Raw genomic sequence first — 14,885 nt, 5'->3', positions numbered from 1 at the left:
TCACTACTATTTTGATCAATAAAAAAATATATCACAACTATGATAATATGTATAATTAACTATGTTTTAGTCGAATTTATGAACTGTTACAATTGACCCCGTAAGTGGGGACGATTGTAACAAGTGCACGACTGTCAAAAATTGTTAATAACTAATATAATAACATTTAAAATAAGGTATTTTTTTTTCTTTCTAGTAGAGGATAGTCTACTTTACTCGTCCGTCAATTAATACTAATAATATATTGGATTTTTTGTTAGTTAAAAATAGTTAAGTAAAAAATGTTACAATTGACCCCACTCTCCCCTACTGAATAAAAAAGTTATCTTTGGCTAATTAGAGAAAAATTCGGCAACAACTGCTTTCAACTCAGACATTTCAAATTTAAATGTTTCTAACTTTTTAAGTTTCTTCCCTCATTATACATGATTATTTTGTTTCAAATTATTATTTCATCTTCTTGATTAAATTCAAAAAATATTTTAAAACATTTGCGAAGAAAATAGTTATATGAAATAGAAATGCTTATTTAAAATGAAATAAAGCAGGAATATACGTTAATACGTGAAATACATCACGCGTTTAAATCGGATATTCAATTGTTTCAATTTTAAATATGCTAGGTTGTTATTATTTAGATGGAAAACAACTAAAGTGTGTTTTATTCAACAAAATACGCCAATTAAATTTTTTCAATTGAGATTTTAGTAACAATACGTATTTAAATTAAATTTGAATAAAATATAAAATTCTATTTATTATTTCAAATTTTGTTAATTTGCCACAGTAAATGTTGCTCCGTCGTTTGTTTTCTTCAATTCACTATGTTAATACGCAAACACACCTAGCGTAGATATTCAAAATATTTCTTTCTCAATCCGTTGGTAGAACTTTCGAATCTGTTACTTTCTAATTTCAAATTATTCAGAAAAAAACACTTCTCCTTTTTCTTGCAATCGCAGGTGGCCACTTTATTATTACCGAAGGTCACACTTCGAGTATCTTTACATTAATGAATCCCTGATTGCAACTGCCAGGTAACTTTTTTCCCTCTGCAGATGGAATGTTACACGTTTAATTAAATTCGGACCTTCGCATATCGCAATTAATGTGACGAAAACAGTTTCAGATTTCAATTTTTTTTAATTTTTTTTATAAAAAGTAGGTCATTGTTTCATGTGCATTAATGTATTTTTTTTTTATTAGATTTTAGAAACTGTAGGGGTTTTTTTTTGGACGGAATTTGCTACTTCAATTTGTGTATGGGTTACTGTATTTTTATACTTCATGTTGGAACATTATAAAAAAATTGAATTAAAAATTTGTTATACAACTGATATGGAGTTAGGCTTAACTGTATTTTATTCATAATTCTTAAAATTGATGATACAAAACTATACGAAGAAGCAATTCTGGTAAAACTACCACACTCTCTAGTAATGACATTTCTGGTAAAAAAAAAAACTAAACATATTCTAGCATTAAACCCAAATTGTATGGTAATTAAAAAAAATATTTTAAAATTTTTCCGTTGGTGTGACAATCTTTCACCGGTATTTTATGTTCTCAAAATTATAGATCTTATTACCACACTTTTAGTGAAAAATAAATAACTAAAAAGCAAATTCCCCTGAATAAATGGTTTTTATTCCTTGTTTTAATGTACAATGATAAAATTACCAAATTTTATCAAATTTACCAATTTTTATTACATATGTAATAAAACCATATTTTATATATTATTTTACCAAAATCATTATCAAAGCGCTTTGGTTAGAATTACCGAACTTTTTAATGTTCCCACACAGCCAAAAGTGCGGAAAATTTTACCATCTTCGGTTGTTTTGACCATGCAGAACTTAACAGGAATCAGCAAGTTCACACCGTACTATTCAAGGTATTGTACAAGGTTTCATGATATTATGATTCAACTTCTACTGAAACATGATTTAATTTAAGAATTTGTTACGGTTTCAACAAATTCTCACCATTTTATAGAGTTTAAAGTTCAAATTTTGATGTTAAAATTATAACCGTTCATGATATTATGAATCAATTTAAAGGGAAGCTGGATTTAAAAATTTATTAAGATTTCAGAAAAAATTTTCACCATATCAAGGTATTGATATTATGATCCAACTATAAACTCAGCTTTTCTAATTAATTCACTAATTTTTACAGAAGCTCATTGGAAATGATTTTGGCAAAACTATCAAAAAAATATGGCTTTATAATATGGGAAAAAATTTGCTAAACATGGTAAAATTTCGCAATTTTATCATGGTATTTTACAGAATGGCATAAAAACTATTTATTCGGTTACATTTACATTTCAGTTTTATATTCTTTACTAAATTACTAAATGTTTGGCAATAAGAACTCGATAAATATGAATGGAATATTTAAACATAATCCAAATGAATGGAACTGCATATGAGCGAAAAAATTACAAATAAATGATTTAAATAGCGCATATTTTGGTTTTATTAAACAGAATTATGTTTGTTTACCAGAAATATCATTACAATAGAGTACGGTAATTTTACCAGAATGTTTTGACCATGAATTAATAAATTATTCTACCAAGCTAATTTAAAAAGTAAAAACATGCACTTTAAACAGGTTTCTATATATATACAAAGCCAATGTCTTCGTAAATATACCAAAATAATATCAGCTAACAAGTATATCTCTCAAGTTTTTCCTTTGCATTTTAATGTTAAAATATGTTCTGTTAACAACATCTTATATATACTAAGCCTATTTCTTCGTTAATATGCCAAAATAATTTCAGCTAACAAGTATATCTCCCAAGTTTTTAATTTGTTTTTCAATGTAAAAATATGTTTTGTTAACAGCTTATTATACAAGGTGAGCCTTTTTTTTTCGTAAAGGAAATGCAATATAATTTCATTTAACATGTATCATTCCCAAGGTTTTCAATTATTTTTTAATGTTAAAAATATGCTCTGTTAACAGCGTTTTATATATATTAAGTCTGTTTTATATATATTAAGCCTATTTCTTCGTAAATATGTGAAATTAGTTTGAGCCAACAAGTTCAAGTTCTTTTCAATTGTTTCTGCTATGCAATTTAAATAAATTACCATCTTGTTAGTTCAGCAAATAAAGTTTCACTTTACAATTTCCTTAATAAGACGAAGAGAAAATCATCAACTAATTTTCCAAAAGCGAGATGATTCACAAGTGAAATGGGAAATATAAAAACCGCTGATCATTCTCTTTAATTGAAAAAAAGCGAGTCTTTCTTACAGAAAAAGCTTCATGGGTCGTTATCATTCCATAGTTGTTTCTTTTTAATTCTCATCTAGTCTATTTGACTCTTGACCTACGTTTCCGCCCATTTCCTTTTTAAAAAAAGAAATAACAATCACAACATACCTGGTCTTGACCTACCTTATACCTAACAAGGATATATATATTTCAAAACGCTCATCAGCTGTTTTAATGAATTAATTAAAGTTATTTTATTGCTTATGTTTTTAGAATTAGGTAGAAAAATTCGTAAAATAATTGTGCTGAATTAATTTATTATGTTAAATGAAGAAAAATTGATGTATTCTAGTGTAAATTTGCCACAAAACAATTCTGAAACTTTTTGGACCTTGTTCCAATAGTGTCGTTTAAGGTACAGATTAGTACAAAATCATTATTTTAAGGCAAAAGTTTTAAAATTGAGTTTATTGTAAATTTAGAATTCCTGTACTCTTAGTTTTCTAAAAATACTTTACTTTTGTTTATACTTAATTAATTACTAAGTTATAGTAGTTTTTGTGCAGGGTAATAACACTGGGTAGACTAGTGATTTTAAGTCTTTAAATACGCTTATCTCAAAATCGGATTTTTTCACTTTTTGCATGACATTTTACACAATTCGCGCGATATCTGATGTTGTTTTTAAAATAATTGTCTGCAAGTTGTCATGAGTGTTTATGATTATGGCACGCATGTTCTGAACTAAAGGCAACAAAAATAAGTAGAATTTGATTTTTTTTGCATGTTTTTCAGCAAAGACAAGTGCTGAAATTTTTACAAAAATTTGCTTTTTAACTACATTAAACCCTAACTCAGTAGTATATGCACTTGCTTTTAAGATAGTTCAGATAAGATAGAAAAAAATAAAATCCTTAAACTCCATCGAAATAAAATCTTCAAAGGTTTTTTTATTTTAGGAGATCGAAATTTTTTACAGTGTTTACCGTATATGCAAAAAAAAACTTTTTTAAATTTTTTTAAACTAAAAAATGGCCATTTATTAAAAATAATAATAGTAATACATTTTCTGCTAGTTCTATAAGTTTTTACAGATAATAAAACAAATGAACTAGTTTTTATAAATTTTATATTAATATTTAAAGTAACATTGTTGAAACTAGTCGGATACCTTAAATTTTCTTCAAACTTAACGCAGCACTTTAAAAAAATTCTGAATTGATTTAGACTAAAAAGTACGGGTATACACAGTGTGAAGGTAGCTTTTACCGTAAAATCCATATTCGGAATAATAAATATATAATATAATTTATACAGTAAATACCGTAAAAAACAGAATCACTCTAGTTAAATAAATATCTCAATGAAAATTACGGTATAATATTTTGCTGTTAAAAAAGATATAGCGGCAAAATGGACTTTGCGGATGATGCACCTAAAGTGCGGGTACTTTATAGCGTAATTTGATTTGGAATGTTTTACAGTGTAGGCCAAGTTTAGGCTTATTATTGCGACTTATATTCATACTTCTAAAATCTTATTATGCTTTAAAACGGTTCAGATAGAACAAAACCGTGGTATAATTTATTAAGTTTATGGAAAATCTTATCGGTATTATCGTTTAGGGTTATTTATACTTCATTGATCCAAATTGTTTAAAAATGTTCAAATTACCGTTTTTCTTAAGTGAAGTTGAATTAATTTACTTAATGAATTATGGTCATAACTTTTTCTTTCTTTATTTTCAGTTTTATAAATATTACTTCTCTTTTTTTCATTTTATTTGTATTTTTCCATACAAATATATATATACCTACTTCTAAACACTTACCGTGGTTAAGGAAGCAGCAGAAAACTTTTGTAAAGTTTTAAGAAGATTATATATAAAGCATAATAAATCTCCTAAAGCATAATAAATTATTTATTTGGATAGTTAAAGTATTCTAGAAACTATAAGTTTAAGAAGATTATATATAAAGCATAATAAATCTCCTAAAGCATAATAAATTATTTAATTGGATTGTTAAAGTATTCTGGAAACTATAAGTTTAAAAGGATTATATATAAAGCATAATAAATCTCCTAAAGCATAATAAATTATTTATTTGGATTGTTAAAGTATTCTAGAAACTATAAGTTTATAATGTACCTTTATAAACTTACGGTAAAAAGTGCAGCTTTTTGGGTTGCTGGAACTTTTACAGTATAATCCATTTTTACCAAAACATGCAAGAGAACAAAAAATCTAATATACCGTAATTTTTACAGTAATAAATACAACAAAATCAGTGAATCACTCCAATTAAATAAATATTACAGTACAATAAATGTTACGGTACAATATTTTATGGAAAAAATATATTTTACGGACAATGCATCCAAATTGCAGGTACTTCATAACGTGACTTGATCTGGAATTTTTTACAGTGTATGCCAATTTAGTATGATGCTTAGTTAACGATAAAATATTATGGTTATTAATTATTTACTTATGATAAAATCGTATCACAAACAAATCACACTGTTCAACATAACAGTTAGTTGTTTCTGTTCAATACTTAGTGAAAATTTTAGTAAACTTACACAGTATTTTGATTTAAAGCACCGTTTTTGCTGTTTATCGTTAAACAATTTTTCTGAGCGTGAATTATGTTCAAACTCCCTCTGTATTTTTTGAGGCCTCTTTATCTCGTTATTCTAATAGATATTACTTTTTGCTTCTTTTTATCTTTCTATTTAATTACACTATTTTTAATTTATAACTAGAAAAAATCATTTTTATAGTTTTCGAATTTAACAAAATATAGTTATAAATTAACAAAGTTATCCATTGTTGTCGTCATTTCAGCTTATTCAGTTAATAAAATTATGTCTTTGCTTTCTTCAGTATATTTTTCTTTAATCGAAGATTAATGTTCTTTTCGGAATTTATCGTAGTTTTTCAAGGGCCTTATAAAAAACATCCCTTTTCAGATCTAAACATTAATTTTAAGGAGTTTATGTATTAAATCAATCATCGAAGTTAATTATCTATCAATCGAGCATTTAATAAATAATTATTTGCCTCTATTATTTTTTTAAAAAAAGGAGTATCATAAAATACGAAAATTATGAAATTCTGTTAAATGAGATTTTTTTCACATTTTTTTTTATGAAAACTTTTGTTTGATTTATCGAACTTTGAAAAGAGCCATGAAATTACGTGGTTTTTAAAATAAAAATAATTGCCTTGTAAAAATACTTCAATAAGTTCTTGGACTACTTTATGAAAATGGCCTTGTATGAAGTTGAAACAAATCCTCAAAATTATGAAAAAAATAATAGAACTTAGCTTTCGAACATGCTGACAGTAGTTAAACCACATAATAAATTTATTTTTTATACTTATTGCAACTAACTCATATATATTTCCGGGACATTTTTTTCTCCATTATCTTGATTAAATCCAGATAAAAATGTAAACATGAGCTTAGTCTTCAAATACATATCTATTCTTTTAAATTACAAAGCAAATAAACATTTGGAACAGTTTATTCAATGCCTTTCAAAAACTAGGCTTAGTTTGTTCAATGGACCAGCAACACTAAACTATGTTGTTGTGATTCAAACAACATTGCAGTGGAAAATAACACATTGTTAATTCCAGTTATAATAACAGACTCGATGAAAGAAGTAGATAAAAAAAGTACCGGACAGGGAATCCTGTTTGGTGGTGTTTTAATGATCCAAGGTTAAAAAAGCTGGTCCCATCCCATGGTCAACTTAGGCGAATTGGATGGGCAAGGTCGGCAAATGGATAGCACCTGAGGTGGGGTTGCCTCTTTACCAACATTCATTGATCAAGTTTTTTTTTGTTATTTCGTTTAATAATATTTCGTGCGGAAAGTCTGAGTTTAGAAAGTATAGCTTATTACGCAATTCGCTAATTTAAACTGTCAGTGGTCGCAAAACAAATGAAATAGTTCCTTGCACAAAAAATTCTGACTGCAGCTGCTGATTTTTTATTGCTCAAATGGCAAAGATTCTATAATCTTATTAATTATGAGACATAAAAAAAAAATTTGGTGAAAGGAAATGAAAAAGAATTTAAGATATTGTTTGTAATGTTACTTTTCCTCTTACAAATTAAATTCAAAAAAATAAATTACTCTTTTTTGTAATTTCGTATTTGATTGAAATGAAGAATACACATAAAAGTATTTTTTAAATTCAATAAGAATTATATAGTTTTTTAGTAAATAAATAACAATTTTTTTTAAATATATATTCACAAAATTTAATTGTTGAACTTTATACAGTGAAAATATGCGACTTTTTTATAATTTGATTTCTCAAATTATAAAAAAGACTAATTTTGCTCAATTGTTGTATTTTGCCATGTGAAATTACAAATTTGAATATGATGCAAAAATTTTTTTTACTTTAAAATTCAAAATTTTTTTGCTTATTGCAGTATTAAATTATAAAATTTTTTAAATATTTACAAAAATTTGGTTTTTGCATGGAATTATCTTTGGACAAAAAAATTTTAATATTTGCATACCAACATTTTTCAATTCGTTTAAAAAGTTCTCGAGATATAGCAATCAAATTAACATTAAGGGACCGAAATTTTGGGCCCCTCTCCTGACCAAACTATTTTGACTATATTTCCCTGATTGCGGCTATATTTACGGGGCCAGAAATTCGAATCCATCTTAAAAAAGGTATGTTTATTCAGAAAAAGTACGTTTTGTGTCTGATTTCGTAACTTGAAATATCATCTACCCTTATTAATTAGCATATTTGAGGTAACCCTGTCGAACCATTAAGATTGAGTCCTGAAACGTGAAGATCCAATCATTGGATCAAAAGTTATTCATTTTGGTCAGTTTTTTATGTGGCGTACTCTACATCTAATCACGTATTGGATGATGTTAAATCTTTTAATTGTGTTAATTATTATTGATTATACGATAGTGAGAACCACATTTAACGGATATATGGTTTACTTTAACACTAACCAAAACATTATAATTTTATTTTTCACATCGAAGTTGAGACAAATTAGCAAACTATTATGAGTTTAGCGTTGTATAGATCGATCTATTTAATAAACCTGTTGCCCATCTGTAAAAATTTTCCACTCTTTAAAATTCTAGAAAAGGGATTTAGCTGGTTTTATATTGAAACGCCTTTTATTGTACTTGGAAGAAAAAAAAGAACATTTTTTAAATTAACTCTAAGCAATTTTTCCTACTCAGACTACCATTTTTTTAAAATTTCAGCAACAAAAAAAAGGATTGTAAATATATGTTTGCCATATAATTATTTCAGCATTTACCTAATTTCTGCTTAAGTACGAAATTATTAACACGACTTTCATTTCAATGAAAAATCCTGTCTGAACTATTGATTGTGCCAAGTTCTTTTATCGTATAAAATTCAAAATATGCTAAGCAGCACAATTAAAAAATTGTATTTTAGATACCAGAGTATTTTCAAATATTTCATTAGATCTAAATAAATGTATGTTTATTGACTATAATACCCTTGATCATAGGAATTTTGCCCTTGACCGTGATATTTAAATTAGATATATTCGTTGTTTTTCTCGATTTACGCTGAGTGAGGTTATCTATATTTTTATCATAAATTTTTTTTATGGAAATCTTTCTCCCTCCTTAGACTATATCGTTCAGACTGTCTCTGGACTCAATAATGTGGTTCCAAATTAATATTTCTTATACTTAATTATATGATGTTGAAGTTCAATTTGTGTGAAAACGTGATTAAATCTTACACCTTATTAATGCTGTAGCACGTTTGCACGATATTATTATTATTATCATTATTATTTCATTTTGAAAACGTGCAAGCTCTTTGTGGTGTTACTTCCTGAAAATGTGTCATAGTTTTTATAGCCCTCCAGCAGAATTTCTGTACTTTTAACTTATAAAGTAGATATATTGTAACCTTGTAATTTTGAGCCCAATCCAGAAAACAAGGGAACTCCAGGATCAAATATTGGGAGAAATTTGTCTTCGTGGAGGACTTTTCATGCAACTAACCCGCATTTGCGTTACATGGAGAGGAACACCACGAGAAACTCCCGCGGTTAGTCTGACGGCAAGGGTACTCTAATCCGTGATCAGTCTACCACTGAGGATATTTCACGTCAGCACTGTGGTCGGTGCAAACCGGATGCGGAATTCGTATCGGCCAGCTATTGCCGGGATTCGAACTCGGTTCACCTCATTGGAAAACGAACGCTCTATCCCTTGAGCCATCGTGGTTCAGAAAGTACATATAGAAAGAGTGGCATTAGGGAGATTTCACAAATTTACGGTAGCTTCCATCTGCTTCCGTGCATAAGATTTGAAATAATTGTCCATGCGCATTAGAAGTGCGTATGAGTTTGTTTTTAATTAATTCAACCAATTGTTGTAACACGATTCATTTCTAAATTGTATCAATACATTTCTTCAAGCTCTCATTCCATGTTCATATTTTTAATTCGAAGTTAGGCTTAAACAAAAAACAGCATTTAACAGTTATCAACAACGTGCTTGTAGTTCTGTCTTTGTAACGCTAACAACGTCAACGCAACGTAGAATCTAAAATAAACACCAGCATGCACAGCTGCTTGAAATCTTTCGTATGAGATTGTATGTAAGCTAACGTAGAAATGCTTTCTCTCCCTATTACATCTTAGGAGATGCGCAGCGACTTTATAAACATCATGTAAATGTGCATTTACTAGCTTTAAAACCTTTTCATTGTTGTATTTGTTCAATTTAACGTCTAAAAACTACTTTGGAATTGAGTCTCCCATTTAAACTTTCCAATTAGCGATTTCAAAACGACTCCTTATGAAGGCTGAAAAACGAAACTTGATATTTTGTTTAGCTATAACATTCTTGCTTGGAGTAAACACGTAAAGAGATTCTCAAAAAAATGATTCAATGTTTATCTATAATACTGATTCCTGGAACCATCAATTGGGAAAATACGCTACAATAATAATATAATGCTAAATGGTGCAATATTATAGTTCAAATTAATCCTTTTTAAAGTTGATTACGTGGTACTATGGTTTAAGATAAAAGAGGAAAATGTTCAATTTGGAATCTTATTGAGGTTGCAGAAAATTATGGTTTTATTTATCGATATTATGGTTCAGCAATTTTGAACTCATTATTTTGAGAATTCCTTTTTGTGTCACTTCTGTCAATTGCGTCATTTTATTGCCGTTTTGCTGTAAGAGTTTAGCACTTTCAATTCACAAAATAAACGGAGAAGAGAATGCATTAAGTCTTACCTTATAGTATGCGTGACTTATGTCAATATTGCACGAATGTGATATTTACAATAATATCTTATTCATCGTAGCATTATTTCAATATATCCATTGAAAACTCCACCCCATTGCAACCCATTTAAATTCAAAGAAGGATTGCTAAACAGCTGCACAGAAAAAAAATCCGAACAAATATGTAGAATTTTTTTCTTAGGAAAAGGATTAAACTTGAGGTTAGTGGTTTCTACCAAAAAAAAAAATGAATTATGCATCCTGAAAAGGATATTGAAATATTTTCCATCCAATAAAAATTCAAGATGGTTGCAAATTACTATTGTTTTCACCTTCTGTTTAGCATGACACGCTATTTTGCCTAAAATTACCGAATCGTGATAAAGATATGATGGTGCAGGCAGTGCCCCAAGGACATTTGTTTAACACTCCTCTAACAGAAATGATTTCGTGAAAAAGTTATAGCTTCAATAGGTATAATTTTACAATATCAAAAGGATTATAAAGTTATTATACGTTTAATTGTATGTAATTAACTTGTTAAGAGATAACTATCATTAAAGATCTTCGATTTTATAACTCAATAAATGTTGAAGTAAATGATTGATCTAGTTTTTAAAACTTTTATTTATTTATTTTTTTGCTGGCTTCGCATTTTTCTTTCTTAAATGATTAAATATTTTTCTTTTATTGTAATGTTAAAAAATAAGAAAATTCTGTATTTGAGCCATTTTAAAGGGAAAAAATGTAAGACACTAATTTTGTATAAGTAAACGCTTTACTTCTTTTCGTATTTAAATAATCATACATTAAAATGAGAAAAATAACACATGTTTAAGAAACTGATTTTGAAAAATCAAGGGTTTTCATGGTATTTTACAATTTTAATTTTTAAATTATAGCACTTTTATGCAATATTGTTTGTGTTTAGCAAACTTAATCATGGGAGAAATACTTATATTTTATTATTGCTAGCATTGCCGTACACTGTCTTGACAGATGCACGTTTTTTCCTGATTTAAATATATTCCTGATATTCTATTAATATTTACACATAATGTGAAGTTAAAATCTAGGCTTTTAGCTCCGCATAAAACTTTACACAGAGAAAAAAATGACAAAATTATCATACTTTATGGCAAAGACATTTCTGGTAAAAAGATTCTGGTAATAAAATCGAAATATATGCTAGTTAAATTTTTGATAGTTTGATAATTTTTATGTTCATATGGTAACGGTTTTTCGGAATTTCTGGTTTTCAAAATTATAGTTCATATTATCACACATTTAGTAAAATATACAAAAAAAAAGTTAATTAGCAGATGTAAATATACTACTAAAGAAATCACCTTTAAAACAATTCAGAAACATTTAATGTGAAGAAAATGAAATTTTTTCATTGTTTCATCAATAACAATTTTAAAATTAGGTTTTCCAGCTTTCAGATTATTAGTTTTTGGCTCATGCGTGAATCAAATTAAATAAAGCAAGCAAAATTATGGTTTTTGAAAGGGAACCAAATCATGATGATAAAATGTGAGAATGGTTACCGGAGAAAAGTGATTCGTAATTCTGGAATTTGGTTATTTTATTTCGAATTTAAAATGCAAGGAGAAATGCTGATACGATCGTTTGTAAATACATATCCTTTTAGCAATTTATTCAATATATTGAACTATTGCAGGTCAAAAAAAAGTCCTAACTCACGGAACTCCTTTGACTTTCCACGGAACCATAAGGTTCCGCAGAGCACCTTTTCGGAACCACTGTTATGAGGTATCATCAAAAAATTACCACATTTACAAAATTTTAGCATATGTTATAATACAATATTTATTGTTAATTTTACCAAAATCATTTCCAAAACATGAAACTACCGTGCTTTTTGGTGTTCCCATAGAGCCAGAAACACTGTAAATTTCTCCATATTGCGGTAATTTTGAACTTACTTTCTCCTCAGTGATATTTTTATTTACGTATTTCCATATAATTTTCAGTATTTAATCGATTGATTTTTTTTTTCAGTTTCGGCCGATGAAAGACCTGAAGAAGGAGTACTGGTTGTTCAAGGAATAGATTATCACATTGATGAAAATGTTACCGCCCACTTTACTGGTGACTATGACATAGTGCAGTCAGATACCCCAAATCTAGTCATACGAAGGGGTTTTCCATTTAAATTGGGAATCAAACTTAACCGAAGTTATGACAAAGAAAAAGATGTTGTGTGCATTGTATTTACTGCCAAAGGTAAATAGTCTTTTTGTGCCGCAATTTTATTGTGCTTTTACTGTATAGTATAAATTTTTGTACTTTAAATCATACTAAGGAGTAGTGTTCGAAGGTCATTAGTAAATGGTTATTGAAAATGTAACAGACATTAAAATATTGCATTGATTTTGTTTAAAACTTTCTAAGTTTCCGTATAAATTAGAGACATAGTTATTTTTATTTATTTATTTCTTTTTTCTTATAGTATACGCGATCCTATAAGAATACGCGATACATGGAATCGCGTAGCACTCTTTCTTTGCCATTTTAATTTTATGTAAATTTTTTTTCTCGAAAATTTTTTTTAAAATTATTTCTTTTTTGATTCATAGCAAATTCTTGATGAGAGATTGTTACTATATAACACAATGCATCTAGAAAAGGTGAAAAATGGAGGATTTACTTTATTTGAAAATATTTTTTTAAATGAAGCTGATAATTTATTTTAATGTTAGTTACGCTTAGACAAAGATATTTTCAAAAATAGAAAAACAGACAAGCGTATCTTATTTTCAGAATTTTGTTTGTATAGTTTGTTCTTGGTCTAACTTAATCTAACTTAAAAAATGTACGAACTACTGAAAATACTTGATCTTTTTTATGTTTATTTTTCTAGAGTATATCTTTTAATTCTGCATTTAAATTCGTAATTTTATTTTATAAATACAACTAATATTTTTTTATTCAATTTAATTAAAATTACATTTTTCCAATTTTTAATTTTTCTTTCAGATGCTAAAAACCCCTCCTATTCTCAGGGAAGCATGATATTTTGTCCTTTGATGGAATTAGATAATTCAGTGTTGCCATCTGACGGTTGGCAAACGAAACTATTAGAAGGCGCAGAGGAGAACTCTGTTTTAATCGAAGTAAGTATATGGATATAATTATTTATTTCTAAAGCAGTATTCTAACTTAAAATTATTGCTTTTTCAGATATAATTTATAAAACAGTTTTTTTTTAAATTTTTTTCTAGATACATCCATATATATTTCGATGTATAAAAACTTCTCTTATATACAAAATTCGAACATATATTTAGAGCAAAGAATTTATTTTTTCATTTTATTATAGTTTGTTTATTAGATGATATACGAATTTAAAATTAAACGTTTTCATTGATTTAAATATTTAAAATAGTAAATTTAATAAAGAAAAATTTAGAGAAGGTTAAAAAAGTAGAAAATTTAAAAAAAAAAATATTTTATTCAGTGACAGATTTGAAAGATTTAGCATTGCACACTGAAGGCAATGCTGGTAGGCTGAGTGTGAATTAATTTCAATAAAATTAGAAGCACATTATTGTACAAATTATTGCAATAATTATGACTTTATCTTCTTATTTCAAGTTTGCAATAGTAAGTAGTTGGCAAAAAATGCTATTTTAATAAGTGTAAATTATTTTTAAATGATTTATGCATAGTAAAAAAAAATAATAGTAATAAAAAAAAAATTAAAAAACTGAAACTTTTTTTTTTTAATTATTATTATTGTTGACAGAGTTGGATTCCGGGCCCCCTAAAATATAGGGAGAGCCACGATCTGGGAAATGTGGTCTCAATAGTTTGGTCTAGAAAGCGGTCGAAAATTTAGCACCCTTTATATTAATTTTGCTTTTTGTGAGATCACCATATCACACGAGCTTTTTAAGCGAATTTTATTTTATTTTATAACCGTCGTTGAACAGCTGACCCAATTTTGAGTTTACGATTACCAATCTTCAACTCTGTAGCTTTTTAATTTTGAACCCAATCCAGATCATTGTGAGAAATTTGCCTTTGTGGGCGACTTTTTGAGGGAACTGATCCGCATTTTCTTTATATAGTGAGGAAAACCACGAACATTTCCAGCGGTAAGCCTGATGGCGGGGGGACTCTAATCTATGATCCGTCTACCACTGAGGATATTTTACGTACGCACTGTGGTCGGTGCGAGCCGGGTGTGGATTTCATATCGACCATTCTCCGCAAGGATTAGAACCCGGGCTACCTCATTGGGAGGCGAGAGCTCAATTCTCTGAGCCACAACGGCTCTTAAAAGCGAACAGAAAGTTTTTCGCTTACAATTATAAGTCTCGTAGCCCATTAG

General features: G+C 28.0%; 1 protein-coding gene across 3 annotated transcripts in view; it reads left to right on the top strand.

Moving 5' to 3' along the window:
- Window positions 1–14,885, top strand: part of Tg (Transglutaminase) — a 90,641-nt gene that overhangs the window by 58,219 nt on the left and 17,537 nt on the right. For all 3 annotated transcript variants that reach the window (XM_087161419.1, XM_087161418.1, XM_043053214.3), the window contains 2 exons: window positions 12,551–12,775; window positions 13,529–13,665. In XM_087161419.1, coding sequence (XP_087017545.1) covers window positions 12,551–12,775; window positions 13,529–13,665 — 362 coding nt within the window. The remainder of the gene's footprint in view (window positions 1–12,550; window positions 12,776–13,528; window positions 13,666–14,885) is intronic.

This window comes from Parasteatoda tepidariorum, chromosome 4 (assembly GCF_982258835.1).
Source record: "Parasteatoda tepidariorum strain Cologne lab strain chromosome 4, Ptep-v5.0, whole genome shotgun sequence".
Classification (NCBI taxonomy): Eukaryota; Metazoa; Arthropoda; class Arachnida; order Araneae; family Theridiidae; genus Parasteatoda; species Parasteatoda tepidariorum.
The sequence above is the reverse complement of the archived record's forward strand: the minus strand, read 5'-3'. Positions and strand labels throughout refer to the sequence as shown.